The following is a 16,728-nucleotide window of genomic DNA, read 5'->3' as shown; positions in this document are numbered from 1 at the left end:
TACTTGTAATTTCTAACAGGAATCCGCAAGTCCACGGTTGATTTATGGACAGAGTGTGTCGTCCCGCACCGTGCCAGTTCGCAGAGCCTCCGCCAATTAGCTCTATTTTTTGCTTAAGCTGTTAAAGCCACCTCCATGGAAACGCCAGGAGAGCAGGCCGGGGGGAGGGGAGCAGACAGGTGCGCCCTCTGGAAATACACAAAGGGCCGACACTGCGCCGCCGTGCCCCTGGCAACTCCACGCTAGCCGGGAGCGCGCGTTTCCCGCGGCGTAGCGGCCAGGCGGCGCGCGCAGGTCGCCCCACGTCGGTCGGAGGAGCCCCCTCAGCCAGCTCGCGGACGCGGCGCCAGGGCAGCGCGAAGCCGGCTCGGGGCAGCGGCAGCGGCGCCCGCGCTGTAGGGACTTGTAGTCCGCGCGCCTCCCTGGCGCCTCCCCCGGGTAGGCCGGCTCGCGCGTTCCCGCCCGCCGCAAGCCGACTTCCTGCGGCTGCCAAGACTACACCTCCCGCCGTCCTCTCCGCTGTCGGGCTGAAAGCGAAAACAAATTCTGGGCTGCGAGGTGCTGTTCTCTGCCGGGTGCCCCCACCCACTCCCTGCCCCTCCGGCGCCCTCCAGCGAGGTGGGGAAACGAAAGGCTGCCTCTTTCTTTTTTGGTTTCCTCGGCTCCCGGCGTGGGGAGCGCGCGGGGGACGCAGGCCTCGCTTCACCTGAGCCGGCCCAGCGTGCCTGCTGGGGGCGGGGGTTTTCTCGCTTCTCACCAGTAGGGACCAGGAAACTTGAGGGGGCGGCGACCCCCTGCCCGGGTCCTGAGTCGGGCAGGGAGGCCGTCGGGAAGTGACTGCTCACTCTCGGGGTTTTCCTTAATCCCGCTCCCCCCGTTTCTCGTGGCGCGTGTTCGCTCCGAGGAGGCGGCAGCGTGCGGACAGCCATGCATTAGGCAGGGCTCCCCTATGCTCCCGGAAAGCGCGGACCGCTGCCTCGGGCCGCCGCCGCCGCCGCCTGCAGCCGCTCGCGGAGCCCGAGCCACAGCCCGAGCCGCCGCCTGCCCCAGGCCGGGGCGTCCAGCAGCCGGCGGCCTGGCCATGTGGGGCTAGCTCTCACCGCGCCTGGCCTGCAGCAGGACCAGCAACATGGAGGCGGCCGTCGGCGTCCCCGACGGCGGGGACCAGGGCGGCGCGGGGCCCCGCGAGGACGCGACGCCCATGGACGCCTATCTGCGGAAACTGGGCTTGTATCGGAAATTGGTCGCCAAGGACGGGTCGTGCCTGTTCCGGGCGGTGGCGGAGCAGGTAACTGGGGGGCGAAGGGAGGCGGGGACGGCCCGTCGGGTATGGGTGGGGAGGCAGCTGCGGGCTATCCGGGCCGCCCGCGTCCGGGGCTGCGCGTGCCCTCGCTGTCGTCATAGCGCCCCATTGTAATGCCGGAGTGGGACGCTGCTTTGGGTCTGAAACGTGCAAATCGAAACTTAAAAGCCGGCAAATTAACGGGGTGTCGTTTTTCCTGGTGAGGAAATAATGAGTTGAGGACAACTTGCGAGGCCTGCTCGGAGCTTGTGCAGTTATTTATTGCTGGGGACCTGGCGACATGATATTTTTCACTTCTTTTCCGCATTCACCTTCCCTTCGTTCAAGAAGCACCACGCTCACCCCACTCCAGTAAACCAAGTGTTTACTAGAAGTGGTGGATCAAACTTTACTTGTGGAACATATTTTGGTTTGCTGCTGGACTTTGGAATGTGGGGTAGTCAAGTTCGCCCATGTCGCTTGAATCAAATGGGCAAACTGCCGCTTGAGAAAACCAACCTTTTACAAATATAGAATATTTTGAAGGATTTGTCGTTCGGTAGGTCCCACGCTTTATTATGCTCTGCTAGGCTGTGTAGGTATACTAAACGGAACTGACTTTTTTTTTTTAAAAAAGCCTGTTTTGGTGTTGGTAGTAGAAAGGGTACGTGTAACTACCGGAGCTTTTCAAAACCACTTTCTAACACAGTTGCTCAGGAAGATTTTTCTGATTTTTTTATTTGAGAGCGCTTATTCCGTGTTATATAACACTTTATGTTGTAGGTGTGCAGTCACCAAAACTCATCCTATATTGAAACATAGCTGCCGAAGTAGCTGGATAAAAGTTTCTGCCCTGGTGTGTCTTTCAGACCTCTCACATGTGTTTTCCTTTGACCTAGGACCTGCTCCCCATACCCGATCGCACACTCCTCCCTACCCCCCTGTGGAGTTATTATGATGTTTGTTCTTTTTTTGTTTTCCCCCTCAACTTTTTTGAATGCTAAATAACTTTTAAAATTTTTGTTTGTGAGTGAATGTTTCACTTAACATCCAGAGACCAGTCTGTTCTCATATTTTTAAACATTAAAAGGCAAGCCATTTATTTACCATAGGTAGGGGAAAATCTTTTTTTCTTTTTTCTTTTTTTGAAACGGAGTCTCACTGTGTCGCCCAGGCGGGAGTGCGGTGGCTCGATCTCGGCTTACTGCAATCTCTGTCTCCCGGGTTCAAGCGAGTCTCTTGCCTCAGGCTCCCGAGTAGCTGGGACTACAGGCATGTGCTACCATACCCGGCTTTTTTTTGTGTGTGTGTGTTTTTAGTAGAGACCGGGTTTCACAGTGCTGGCCAGGTGCTGGGATTACTGGCGTTAGCCACCGCGCTCCGCCAAAAATCTTTAAAACAAGAAATTGATTTAACGGACGCAAACCTTTGCTTTATGTTTTGGACATTGCCATTGAAATATTATTCTGAAAGCTCCCTAAACCAGGTTTTGCCCATTAGACTTTTCTCAGTTTTCAATGTTGCTGTGGGGTATGGTCACACCCACGTACTCCCTCCATTCTTTATTTTTAGTAGGTAAACAGTCTTCCCCGTTTGTGAATTTTCTGAATCTCTGTCTGTCCTGCTTCCTCTGTCTCAGCCTCCTTGAACTCCTCAGCACCTCCAAAACCCTAGGGTAGAGGTGGACGTGGTTTCAGCCCATGTTTATTACCTGCTGTTAGAGCTAGCATGAGTTTGGTAAGTAAGGAGGCAGGTAAGGCGGTAAATAAATGGCGGTAAGGGAAGCTAGGAACTTACTTGGATTTGAGTTATCTGAGTCCTAGTTTATATTGAAGCAGAGAGGTGTGTGCTTTCCATAGTGCATACCGTAAATAATACTTGGTGGTCTTGATTATACAGAAGCCTCTCTGTTATTGTAGCAGGATCTGTTATTAAGTAGAAAGGGGGCAAGGGCTAGTTTACACTAAAAACTCTTGGTTAGATCAGATAACACATTTTATTGTATTTTGTAATGGGATTTAAGTTAGGCATAAGGGACTTCCCTTTCCAGTTATGTGACTCAGTTTTAGTCTGATGAGCTTAGCTCAAGACCTTGAACTTTGGGGCAAGTTCAGTTATTCAATAAAGGACAGGTGTAGCCATCATCGCCAAAGGCAAAATGTGAAAAAAGGAAGTAATACCAATATCAGGCTTCCCTTTTAAAATGTGTACCAAGGATTTATAGTTTTGCCAACAATTCTTCTATAAAATCACAAATATCATTTCTCAGAAGGAGTCAGAGTTAATAATCTAAGTGACAGTTTTTAAAGAGGGGGAGGAGACTTGAGTTAGGATTTTGGTCTTTCTCTCCAAATTATCTGATTTAGATAGGCCATTTCCCTTTTACACTTGTGGATTTGGGCCTGCAGGAGCTCTGACCTGAATCAGCACCATAGCCATGGAGCTAAAAATAGGGCACTCTTAGAGGACTTGCTAAAACAGTGTCTCAGCCTTTTCCAGTATTTATCAACTATCTTGTCCCAAGTAAAAATGGGAAAGCCTTCTAGTTTGCTTTCATGTATATATTAATTTGCAGAGATGTTTGTCATACTACTAGAATTCTTCCTGAGTGTTCTTAAACTTGCACAATAATTTACATTTTAAAAAGTTGTTATTTAACCTTGCTTTTATTGCAATGCTTGACTTTGCAAATTACCAGCATTCTCACACTTTATGGAAGTTGCTAAGAATTTTGCTTCTGAGCAGCAGGTTCAGATAGATCGCATGTGCCAAAATCTTTGATAAAAAAGGAGAAAAAACAATAGATACGCCTACCATTGTTTTTACTAACTTATGTCTGCCACCTGTTGCTGGGTAAATGGCTTAAAGACTACCTCCACTTTGCTAATGGCAGAGGAAAGCCCTATCAGGTGACACTGTGGTTTATTCATACTAATAATACCGTGATTCATAATAGTGTCTAACATAGCTTCTGTGAAAAAAGTGTTGCTAAATGTCATTTGTTGAATTGGCAAAAACATTCTATGGTCGTTATTTTTATATATAGATAGTCCTTTTGGTCATGGACTCTTAGGATATATAAGAATACATTTTCATAGTGTCCAAAAACAGCAGTGAAGATAGAATCAGTTAAACTGAAAACCAGCTATTACACTGAAAACAAACTCATTGCTAACTTCAACAGGTGGATCTTCAGTGTATCTTAGTGTAATAGGACATATTAGCCGTCCAGGCAGTTGTGCCTGTGGTTCTGTGGGTGTAAATGAGCTTCGGCTGTTATCCAAGAGAGATGTAGAATGTGCAGCTGGAGCCTCCCTTTTCCCAGTTTCTCTACTTACCGTTAAACTAAAGGAAGAACCACTCAATCGGATCTGTAACTTTTTTTTTGAGACAGAGTCTCACTCTATTTGCCCAGGCTGGAGTGCTGTGGCATGGTCTCAGCTCACTGCAACCTCCACCTCCCAGGTTCAAGCGATTATCCTGCATCAGCCTCCCAAATAGCTGGGACTACAGGCATGTACCACCATGCCCGGCTAATTTTTTTTGTATTTTCAGTAGAGATGGGGTTTTACCATGTTGACCAGGCTAGTCTCAAACTTGTGACCTCAGGTGATACACCCTCCCCGGCTTCCCAAAGTGCTGGGATTACAGGTGTGGCCACCATGCCTGGCCAGGATCTGTAACTCTTAAAGCTACTTTCTATTAATATAAATTCTCAAGAGGCCTTGATAGCTGTTTGAAATGTGTTATTTTAAGTGCGTCTGGTTTTTTTTTTTTTTTTTTTTTACCACCTTTTAAGTTACAGGAATATTTTGAGACTCTTTGTTATTGTATTTAATTTTAATCTCCTTTAAGTATGTTAAAGAATTGGGAGCCAGGACCAGGCGTGGTGGCTCATGCCTGTAATCCCAGCACTTTGAGATGCCGAGGTGGGCAGATCACCTGATGTCAGGAGTTTGAAACTAGCCTGGCCAACATGGTGAAACCCCGTCTTGACTAAAAATGCAAAAATTAGCTGGACCTGGTGGCATGTGCCGGTAATCTCAGCTACTTGGGAGACTGAGGCAGGAGAATCACTTGAACACGTGAGGCGGAGGTTGCAGTGAGCTATCACACCACTGCACTCCAGCTTGGGCGGATAGAGTAAGACTATCTCAAAAAAAGAAAGAATTGGGAGCTTGCAAGAAGGAAGCACTGGATAAGAAATAGTTGTATAAATTCACAGCTTTAGAATTTTAGTAAAAGACTGCATGCCAGTAAGTTGTCTCTCTGTTGAACTGGTTGTTTAATAGAAGAATATGAAAACTACAAAGTGAGAAGATCTGGTTCATACTTTGTAGGTTGGTACTTTACAATTTGGGACATAAAAACAAACCCCAAACCTCTTGGGATGATATCACACAGCATTTTTGCACCCCATATGCTGCCTACTTGGATGTTCTTTCTCATCTTGTAAATTTGATCACCAGGGAAAGAATGAGTGCCTTAAGTTTTCTGAAACCATAGTGGAGTTAAATTCATACATAGAGCCACTAAGTGAATTCAGAATTAATGAGAAAAAAAAAACTAGTCTCTTAGAGGCTGAAAGCCTCAGAGTGTATTCCTGCTGAAGTTGCCAGCTTGTTTTTCAGTGTGTGTAGGATGAGGTTAAGTGTGTCATAGCATGGACTTTGTTAGCTCTTCATTGTGAAGATAAAGTTATTGTGGAGGGATGGACAAGGGAGGAAAGTATCCTGAATTTACAAAGATGTCCTAAAGAAGAGAGCCTAATTACAAAATTTGGCTTAAGTAGTATTGTTTGTATATGTCATGCTATTGCTGTGCTTAGTTAGAAGAGGTAGGAATGAGTAAAGATACTGAAATTATAGAAAGGGAAATGGAGGAAGACTGATAATCTATTGCCTGTTAGATTATTTTGGGTGTAAAAGAAAACATTAGCTTGTAACTTGAGTGCATTTTTAACCAAATGCTTAATAGTGTGTTTGTTGCCTTTTCTTTTTAGGTATTGCACTCTCAATCTCGCCATGTTGAAGTCAGAATGGCCTGTATTCACTATCTTCGAGAGAATAGAGAGAAATTTGAAGCGGTAACTTGTAATTTCAAACATGTAATGGTGTCTTGACTTGAATTTACATTTTGGTTTTTGGAATTGTTTTAGGCTTGGTGCGGTGGCCTAATCACTGCACGATCACGCTGGTAATCCCAGCACTTTGGGAAGCCCAGGTGGGCGGATCATGAGGTCAAGAAATCGAGACCATCCTGCCCAACACGGTGAAACCCCGTCTCTACTAAAAATACAAAAGTTAGCTGGATGTGGTGGTGCGTGCCTGTAGTCCCAGCTGCTCGCGAGGCTGAGGCAGGAGAATCGTTTGAACCCAGAAGGAGGAGGTTGCGGTGAGCCAAGATTGTGCCACTGCACTCCATCCTGGTGACAGAGGGAGACTCCATCTCAAAAAAAAAGGAAGTGTTCTCGTAGAAATTTCAGACTGGATCTTAATGCAGGTTATGAAAATAACACTTAACAAAAAAACCTTTTTTACTGAACTCAGTCCAGTTACATTGTTAACATTATTTTCTAGGCTGTTTTATGTTTTGCATTTATTTGGACATTTAGAAAGCTGCTATGATAGATAAGATGCTGAGTTGTGGGGGATGGAAAGATGACCTGGACAAGGCCTTTGCATACTAAGAGTGGGCTTTGTCTGACATGGTCAGGGAATTGGGGGTGTTGTGATTAATAGTGGCTTCTGTGATTGGTAACTTTCTATAAATTAAAAAAAAAAAAAATTCAGGTGGGCCGGGCATGGTGGCTCAAGCCTGTGATCCAAGCACTTTGGAGGCCAAGGCGGGGGGATCAACTGAGGTTGAGAGTTTAAGACCTGCCTGACCAACATGGTGAAACCCTGTACTTAAAGAAAAAAATAAGATAAGAAATTTAAATTAAAAAAAAAAAAAAAATTCAGGTCAGGCATGGTGGCTCATGCCTGTAAGTAATCCCAGTACTTTGTGAGGCTAGGAGTTCAAGACTAGCCTGGCCAACATGGCAAAACCCTGTGTCTACTAAAAATGCAAAAGAAATTAGCTGGGTGTGGTAGCACATGCCTGTAGTCTCAGCTACTCTTGAGGCTGAGGCATGAGGATTGCTTGAACCCAGGAGGCAGAGGTTGCAGTGAGCCGGGTTGCGCCACTGCACTCCAACCTGGGTGACAGTGAGACTCTGAAAAAAAAAAAAAAAATCAGACTTGCAGTGTAAAAAATATGCTGAGTGTAAGTAATGCTGAACTCTTAATTTTATCAGAAAACATTTATAGGTTTTTAATTTTCAGGGTTCAGTATGAACTCATATCAGAACACTGTATTATGTAAGTAGTAATTAATAGTTAATAAAATGTTGCATAACAGCTTAGTATAATTTTCTCAGTAATATGTGAAATAAGATGCCACAATGACCTGTTTTCATTTTACACTCAAAGTCTTACAGGATTTATTACTTATTGGTTTTAAGACCTAGAATTATGTAACCTGACAACTTTGGATGGTACTTCCCACAGTTGACTGGTAGAGAACATTGATACAATACTTTGCAAATGATAGGCTTGAAACCTTGATTTATTAGGAAAAAAACAACTGATAACAGAGGCTAGATAAGAGAGTACAAAGGTGTAGAGAAAGGAAGTGGGGAGGTAGAGTGGTCTTTAAATTAATTCTTATTAATCATTGGCCCCAGAGGGTAAAACTGTAGATAATAATGGACATTGTTAACTTTGGTTGAGAGTGGTTATTATGCTCCAGGCATTGTTTTAAGTACTTTGCATATATTTTTTTCAGTCCATGTAATCTTGTGGGGTATGATCAGAGATTGAAAGTTCCATGGGGAAAAGTTTCACTTTCCTTATAATACGAACCTTCAGGTAGTTTCGGTTGTCCAGAATTGGAAAGAGATGTTATAGAAAGGATTATGCCTTGTTACTGACATTGGTCAGCCATGGCATAGATGGACGCTTTCTGCTCGGAAAGGAGACTCTCAGATAGGATGCAGGCTTGTGTCAGAATTCTGCAATCTCTTGTAACTTTAGATGGTCTTGTGGTTTTGTTTTTTTCTCCGTAGACCTGTAATCATCTAATACAGAACAGTAGCCCTTGATTGGTGGGCTCTTTAATGTATATGGCTCTTTTATTATAAATATATGTATACACACAAACACACACACACACACGTATAATATATCTATTTTTGAGACAGAGTCTCTGTCACCCAGGCTGGAATGCAGTGTCGTGATCTCGGCTGACTGCAACCTCTGTCTCCCTGGTTCAAGCAATTCCCCTGCCTCAGCCCGCCAAGTAGTTGGGATTACAGGAGCTTGCCACCACACCCAGCTAAATATTTTGGATTTTTAGTAGAGACCGGGTTTCACTGTGTTGGTCAGACTGGCCTCAAACTCCTGACCTCATGATCCGCCTGCCTCAGCCTCCCAAAGTGCTGGGATTACAGGTGTGAGCCTCTGCGCCGGGCCAACGTTATATAATCTATAAAGAATTAATCTCAGTCTTAAAGTCCAAGGATTTTTGAAAGATTTTTGTAGACTAGGGAGTATACTTTAATGTCTTTAAGTATGTCACTTTGCTAAATCAACTGGGACTGTAATTTAAATACAATTTGGTGATTCAACAAATGTCTTAGAGATTTCTCAAATGAATGCGATTGCTATGAAAGAAACATAAAAAAGGTAGGGTTATTACACAGCTTGAATAAACTCTGTTTTTATGTCAAAGTTAAAATGAAGCAAGCTGTATTAGAAGAATCTTGTTGACGCTTCAAAATATTTTTAGCCAGGCTGGGCACGGTGGCTCAAGCCTGTAATCCCAGCACTTTGGGAGGCCGAGGCGGGTGGATCACGAGGTCAAGAGATCGAGACCATCCTGGTCAACATGGTGAAACCCCGTCTCTACTAAAACTACAAAAAATTAGCTGGGCATGGTGGTGTGTGCCTGTAATCCCAGCTACTCAGGAGGCTGAGGCAGGAGAATTGCCTGAACCCAGGAGGCGGAGGTTGCGGTGAGCCGAGATTGCGCCTTTGCACTCCAGCCTGGGTAACAAGAGCGAAACTCCGTCTCGAAAAAAAAAAATATATATATATTTTTAGCCTTAATAGTCCTCATTGCTATTTCTTGTATCACTGACCTGACAGACAATGAGTAGTCTTATTTGTATTACTAAGCTATACTATTTCTTAGCTAGTAAGTCAGTCTTTACTTTATTCTCTTCTATACACTGGCCACTACCAAGTTAAAGCACTGCTTTCATCATATGATTTCTCTGTTCAGAATGTCACCTGCAGTGACCTTGAATGGCCTTTCCCATCTAGTCTGTAAGTACTGCCTAGGCTTCAGGCCCTGTCAACAGGCCCCCATTTGGGTTCCTCTCCCACTCAGTTCTACAACAGATTTTCCTGCTCCAGCTGGCCAGATCGCTTATCTTCCCAACACAGTTTTTGCTCTTCCTCCTCACGCCACATTGGCCCTCCTTTCGGGTATCAGTTCCCTGTTCCTATCCAGATCCTGTCCAGCATTCATCTTGAGTCACTCTGCTTTCAGGAAATCTTTCCTGACAAAATTTCCTTCTTTAAATTCTTTCATATGTTTATGGTCTTTAGTGATTACTGTATGTTTTCATAATTATATTATTATTTTTAAATAATACTGATGTATTTTAGGTTTATGTACAAACTCAGTAATTCACAGTGAATATTGTTTACACAGCAAAGTGGTTAACTTTTGGCCTGTTGCTTAGATGACATTTCTTTTTTTTTTTTTTTTAATATACAATTTCACTTTCAGATCGCTCATCATAAGTGTATAGAACACAATTGATTCTTGTATGTTGATCTTGTACCCTGCTTTTTTTTTTTTTTTTTTTTTAATACAACATTTCTAATAGATTTTTTTTTTTGTAGTTTATAGAAGGATCATTTGAAGAATATTTAAAGCGTTTGGAAAATCCACAGGTATGTGATAATCTTCTAGTATATTTGTATTTTTATATATCCAAATAATGTATTTAAAATTCATTAAAATGGAAGATTACTATTACAGTGTTTAGAGGAGTTGCAGTGACAGTGTACCCTATTTCCTTATAAACATTTCCTACACATTTTATGCAGCATTTAAGTTGGAGCTGTGTATTAGAGGTTGCTTCACTAAGGCATAGTTGTGCTATTTTATCTTTGCCAAAATGGCACGTAAGTGTGGTATAAAAGGCTGAAATAATACTGGTGATGATTTTCAGAATGCTGTGTTGGTGTATGTATGGAATTTGAACGGGGGAAGTTTGATTTCTTCCTAGGCAACTGAGAAGGCAGAGTTCTTTCATGCAGGTTCCAGTTTCCATGATCAGCTCGTGAAGAGGGAATAGACTGTTGAGACTGAAAAGGACAGCACATACCCACCAACTCCTGCTGCTATACTTTTTCAGCACATACCCACCAACCCCTCCTGCTATACTTTTTTTTATATGTTGATATAAAAAGGATTTTTCTTTATTTTTTTTTCTGTTTACAAAACTAACATTCTCACTGTAAAAATCCAAATATCTTGGAATACCATTTACAATGTTAGGATTTCCCATCATTCACTGTTAAAGTAAAAATAACATTGGCAAAGAAAAAAGCTAAGAAAAGTTAGGGTGTAAAAGGAATGTAATATAGGAACAAGGGTGTTTGATTGATGACTGGTGTATCCATTTGGTTGCCTAACACTAATTTGAGTGCTTATGATGGGCCAAGAATTCCTGGTCACCCTGGGGATGCAGAGATAATGTAGATAACAAAAAAGTTTCCCTGTCATAGGAAAGATAGTCAATACAAGCTAGAAAAGTAGATTTGTCAAAAGAGGTATAGCTGTGATGCTGTAGGCAGTTAGAGTGTTATTTCTAGCTGGGTAGGCAAAAGCAACAGTTTGAGAGTGAGTTCGTATTTGAAGTCTGAATAGATTCTAAATAGGAAATGCCTGGTCTCAGGGGCATTCCAGGCAGTGAAAACTGTCAGCGAGGCAGATTCAGAAAACAGTTCTGATTGTGTGAAGCCTTGGGCATGTGAAGGTAAAAAGTAGTGAGAAAGAGGTTGGAAGGCAGGTTGGGGGCCACACTGGGAGAGCCTACAGTGCTAGCATCAGTAGTTTGGAGCTTATGCTTCAGACCCATGTTTCTCAGAAATTGTGATCTGTAGGTTATCTGTATCAAAATCACTTGATGTGCATGTGAAAATGCAGATTCCCTGGCCTCTATTCCAGACCCGAATCATGGTCTCTGGGCCTGGGGCCTGGGCATCAGGCACTGGGAAGCCACATAGGGTTTTTGGGGCAGGAAGTCAGAGTAGTGATTGTAGTCCTGTTTCCAACACATTGCCTGTCTACCACTGCTTTATTTTTCTTTGTAGTGCTTATGCCATTTAATATACTGTGTATTTTGTTTGTCTTCTTCCTACTTGAATTAAGCTCCATGAGCAGAGTTCTATATGTTTTGTTTACTGCTGTGTCCCAGAGCTAAGGGATTTTGTTGACTGAAGGGTTGGATGGCATTTTGTTGACTGACTGGACAGATGAAAGAATATTGTGTAAAAATAGTTTGAGGTAGATGGGATTAGAGACAGAAAGATCCATTTTAAAATGTTTTAAAGTGCACACATTGTATTAAGTGTAAAAAGGAGTATTACTCCAGTTTTAGAGACAAATATCATTGAAGGCCTTTTCTCTAAATCCAATCCAGAGTATATATATATATTTTTTGTAAGTCTGAAACTGAATTTGACCCAAATACTGTGATCACATATTCATTTTCCTGAAGTCTACATTTTTTTTTTTTTTTAGTTTATAAGCCTCTTTGAAGGCAGGCATTGTATGTATATTTTTATTACTTTGGAATTCCCATAGTTACCTTTTAATTTGGGGTACCTAATTCATGATCAGTTTGTGTGTGCAGAATGTGTGTTAAGTACATGTTATGTTATGTGTAACAGATGGGAAAGATAAACACCAGAATGTTATTATCTCCAAATGGCAAATATATATGATTTTTTTTTTTACTTCCTTTAGAAAAAATAAAAAATGATAAAGGCCATTTATTACTTTGTATCAGAAAAACCCCACCGTGTTGTTTCACAATAATTTCTATGCAGTAGGGTTAGGTCTGTGAGGATTTGAGCTAGGCTAGGCATAATAGGAGTGGAGAGAAGGGGACAGAGGGAGGAAATGAGGCAGTGAACTGAACTGAGACTCTTTGATTTGTGGTCTGTGGGAAAGGAAGGTGTAAATGTTGGTGTGGTTTAGAACATGTGGGATAGATTGTACCTCCCCCTCATAGTGGAGGCTGGCCAGGTTTCTTTCTGATAAACACAAGACATTCTTATGATCTCCCCAGTCTGATCAGATCTCTTCCTCAGATGTCTTAGGTATCTTATGAACAGTTTTTTTTTTTGTTACTAGCAAATATTTATAAATAACAAATATTTATAAATCTTCATTCTGTTTTTTATTTTTGCCTTCCTGGGCCGGGTTCAGTGGCTCATGGCTATAATCCCAACACTTAAGGCAGCAGATGTGGGCAGATCACTTGAGGCCAGTAGTTCAAGATGATGAAACCCCGTCTCTACCAAAAATGCAAAAATATTAGCTGGGTGTGGTGGCATGCACTTGTCTCAGCTACTTGGAAGGATGAGGCAGGAGAGTCTCTTGAACCTGGGACGTGGAGGTTGCAGAGAGCCAAGATTATGCCACTGTACTCCAGCATGGGCAACAGGGTGAGACTCTGTCTCAAAAAATAAATAATCTTTTTTTTTTTTGCCTTTCTGATATATGGGTGTATAAAATGAAAACAGAAACCAATTGGCAGATAGTTGATGGATACAGTCAGTTGCTTCATCCAGTTCTCAGAGGAGGAAAGCGTCTTTATCCTTATAAAATAATAAGTAATAGTGGAACATTTTGAAAGATACTTCAAACTTGTGCAAGAATGTGTTTTCTTCAGCTTTTAGGTAAAATTGACAAATGAAATTCATCGATTTTAAATGTACGATTTGAGGAGATTTGACAAATGTATACACTTATGTAACCACCACCACAAACATCATAAGGGACATTTCCATCACTCCAGAAAGTTTCCTTTTGCCTTTTTGCAGTTACACCCCTTCCCCAACCCCTGGTTCCTGGCAAGCACTGATTTGCTTTCTAAGTTTTGCTGTTTCTAGATATGCATAAATGGAATGATATAGTTTGTAGCCTTATGTGTTTGGCTTCTTTCACGTAGCCTATTGGAAACACTAAAATTCATTCATGCGTTTAGCAGTAGTTTGTTCCTTTGTATAAGAAAATAATCTACTTTATGTATGTTATCTATTAACAACCTGTGTATACATTTACAAGCTGATTGATATTTAAGTTCTCTCCAGTTTTGGGTTGTTAAAATTGAAGCTGTTGTGAACAGTTGCTTATAAATCTTTGTGTAGACATGTTTTCTTTTTCCTTGGATTAATACCTGAGAGCAAAATTGTTGGGTCATCTGGTAAATATATTTTTAACTTAAGAGAAAACTGCCAAACGTTTTGAAGTGACCGTACCATTTTGCTTTCTCATCAGCAATATTAGGAGAATTTCAGTTTCTCCACATTGCCAGAACTGTTTGTGATGTAACTTGCATTTCTCTAATGATGTTGAGCATCTTTTCATGTGCTTATTTGTCGTTCATATGATTTTATTGGTAAAATGTCTGTTCATAGGTTTTTGTCCATTTTTTTAATTGCTGTTGTTCTTACTGAATTTTACTAGTTCTTTATACTGGATGTAAGTCCCTTATTGGATATATATTTTGCAAATACATTCTTCTAGTTTGTATTTTGGCTTTTCATTTTTTTTTTAAATTTTTATTTTATCATATTTATTTATTTATTGAGACAGAGTCTCACTCTGTTGCCCAGGCTGAAGTACAGTGACATGGTTTGCACTCACTGCAGCCTCTGCCTCCAGAGTTCAATGATTCCCCCTCCTCGGCCTCCCTAGTAGTTGGGATTACAAGGTTGGCTTTTCATTTTCATAACAATGTCTTTTGAGGAACAAGAGGTTAACATTGATGACTATTTTTTTTTTTTTTTTCAATGACAGGGTTTCACCATATTGGTCAGGCTGGTCTTGAACTTCTGACCTCAGGTGATCTGCCTGCCTCAGCCTCCCAAAGTGCTGGGATTACAGGAGTGAGCCGCCGCGCCCAGCAACATTGATGACTATTGAAGAACATTTAAGTTATGTAATTTTGATATAGTATGGTTTATTATTTAAAACATTTTGAAGGATTTTTTTCTTTTTACAAGGCCAGTCATAAAAATGCTAATTAAGTAAAATTATAGCATTAAAGTGTAAGAGTTGTAGTAGAACATTGACTTTTGTTTTGTTTTGTTTTGTTTCGTTTTTAATAATTTAAAAGTGACACTGCTTGGGGAAGATTTTAGAATATCCATTGTTTGCCTAACCAGACTACAACAGACTTTATTCTGAAGATAATTATAAAAAAGTACATTATTCTCAGTAGCATTTTGTTGAGACTCATAGAATTTTTCATTTTTTATTTATTTAATTTTTTGAGATGGCGTTTCTCTCTTGTTGCACAGGCTGAAGTGCAGTGATGTGATCTCAGCTCACTGCAGCCTCTGCCTTCCAGGTTCAAGCAATTCTCCTGTCTCAGCCTCCTGAATAGGTGGGATTACAAGTGCCCGCTATCACGCCCGGCTAATTTTTGTATTTTTTAGTAGAGATGGAGTTTCACCATGTTGGCTAGGCTGGTCCTGAACTCCTGATCTTAGGTAGTCCACCCGTCTGGGCCTCCCAAAGTGCTGGGATTACAAGTGTGAGCCACTGTGCCCTGCAGAATTTTTCATTTTTTTTTAAAGTGATGTAGTACTACTTCTATAAAAATTAGAAATGTAGTTTATATGTTTGATCTAAACAGAGTCATATCAGCGAACAGTGTCCTCTATACAGCGGATATCATTTGTAGCAGTTTGTGAGAAGCCATGATTGTTAGGCTGAGGCTTATTTTAACCCATTTTAATATATGGCACCTATTTCATTTTGGAAATCAGAGCTAACTTTTAAGAACTATTGGAAAGTCTCTGGGGGATAGATTGTCCTGGTTTAAGATCAAAGCATTGTTTAAAATATTTTCCTTATTTCAGTTTTTCTTTTCTTTCAAGGACTAAGTGGCAGCATTCATTTACCCAAGCTCATTGTTTTTAGTAACTTAATGTATTAAGTCTTTACTGACTTCAGAGTACTATAGAAATATATTCTTATGGTAAAAGATTTTAAAATATACATGTCTATAGAATTAAGGGTGAAAATTCTTTATTTTTCCTCATGTTAACTTTCCTGTCTCTATTGCCACTTTAGGATGTATCCTCCCCATCCCCTTTCTATGTGTGTGCATGTACCAATATATATGCCTTTTTGTTTGTTTTTCACAAATAGGATTCTTTTACCATGATTTACTCTTAAAACTTGACTGGTTTTTCTAGGTCATTTCATATGGTTATCACCTCATTCATTTCAGTGAATGCAAGGTATTCTATAGTGTGGATGAAACATGAATTATTTTACCATTTCTTAGGAATCTTAGGGGCTTTTTTTTCTTTTTTTGGTTTAACACTATTACAAATAACTCTCAGTGACATCATTATTTTACATACACTTTTATAGACGTGAAATATTTCTTTATGATAGATTTGTAGAATTTGAATTGCTGGGTCAAAGGGTATATGGGACATATTAAATTTTGAAATATACTGGCCATTTGCCCTTCAGAAAGGCTTTAAGTGACTTTTCTAAGGAATGTAGAATTTTCCTTGTTTTCAGAATGATTGCTAAGACACTGCTCTCTTTTATACCTTCATTTACCCTGAAGGTAAGAGACCTTCTGCCCTTTTTTATACTTCCTGATTTTCTACTTCAATTGAATATTTCATTTCCTGAGCTTAAACCATGTGCCAGGCTCTCTCCTGGGGGCTAGGCTGAAGGATAGCCCTTGCTTTCAATAAGTTCTCAACTAGGATCGGGTGTAGTGGCTCATGCTTGTAATCTCAGCACTTTGGGGGGCTGAGATGGGCGAATCACCTGAGGTTGGGAGTTTGAGACCAGCCTGACCAAGATGGAGAAACCCTGTCTCTACTAAAAATGAAAAATTAGCCGGGCGTGGTGGCACGTGCCAGTAATCCCAGCTACTCAGGAGGCTGAGGCAGGAGAATTACTTGAACCTGGGATTTGGAGGTTGCAGTAAGCTGAGATCCTGCCATCTTGGTCTAGCCTGGGCAAAAAGAACGAAATTCCATCTCAAAAAAAAAAAAAAGGTTCTCAACCTACAGATGCCATGCTGTGGTCTTGCCACACCAATAGGAACTGTCATTTCACTC

General features: G+C 41.4%; 1 protein-coding gene across 1 annotated transcript in view; it reads left to right on the top strand.

Annotated features, from left to right (window-relative positions):
- Window positions 1–1,065: 1,065 nt before the first annotated feature.
- OTUD4 (OTU deubiquitinase 4) overlaps window positions 1,066–16,728 on the top strand; it is a 49,612-nt gene continuing 33,949 nt past the window's right edge. The window contains exons 1-3 of the mRNA XM_017534564.2: window positions 1,066–1,288; window positions 6,285–6,368; window positions 10,237–10,305. Coding sequence (XP_017390053.2) covers window positions 1,130–1,288; window positions 6,285–6,368; window positions 10,237–10,305 — 312 coding nt within the window. The 5' untranslated portion in view covers window positions 1,066–1,129. The remainder of the gene's footprint in view (window positions 1,289–6,284; window positions 6,369–10,236; window positions 10,306–16,728) is intronic.

The sequence above is a fragment of the Cebus imitator genome, unplaced genomic scaffold (assembly GCF_001604975.1).
Source record: "Cebus imitator isolate Cc_AM_T3 unplaced genomic scaffold, Cebus_imitator-1.0 Scaffold4, whole genome shotgun sequence".
Taxonomy (NCBI): domain Eukaryota; kingdom Metazoa; phylum Chordata; class Mammalia; order Primates; family Cebidae; genus Cebus; species Cebus imitator.
The sequence above is the reverse complement of the archived record's forward strand: the minus strand, read 5'-3'. Positions and strand labels throughout refer to the sequence as shown.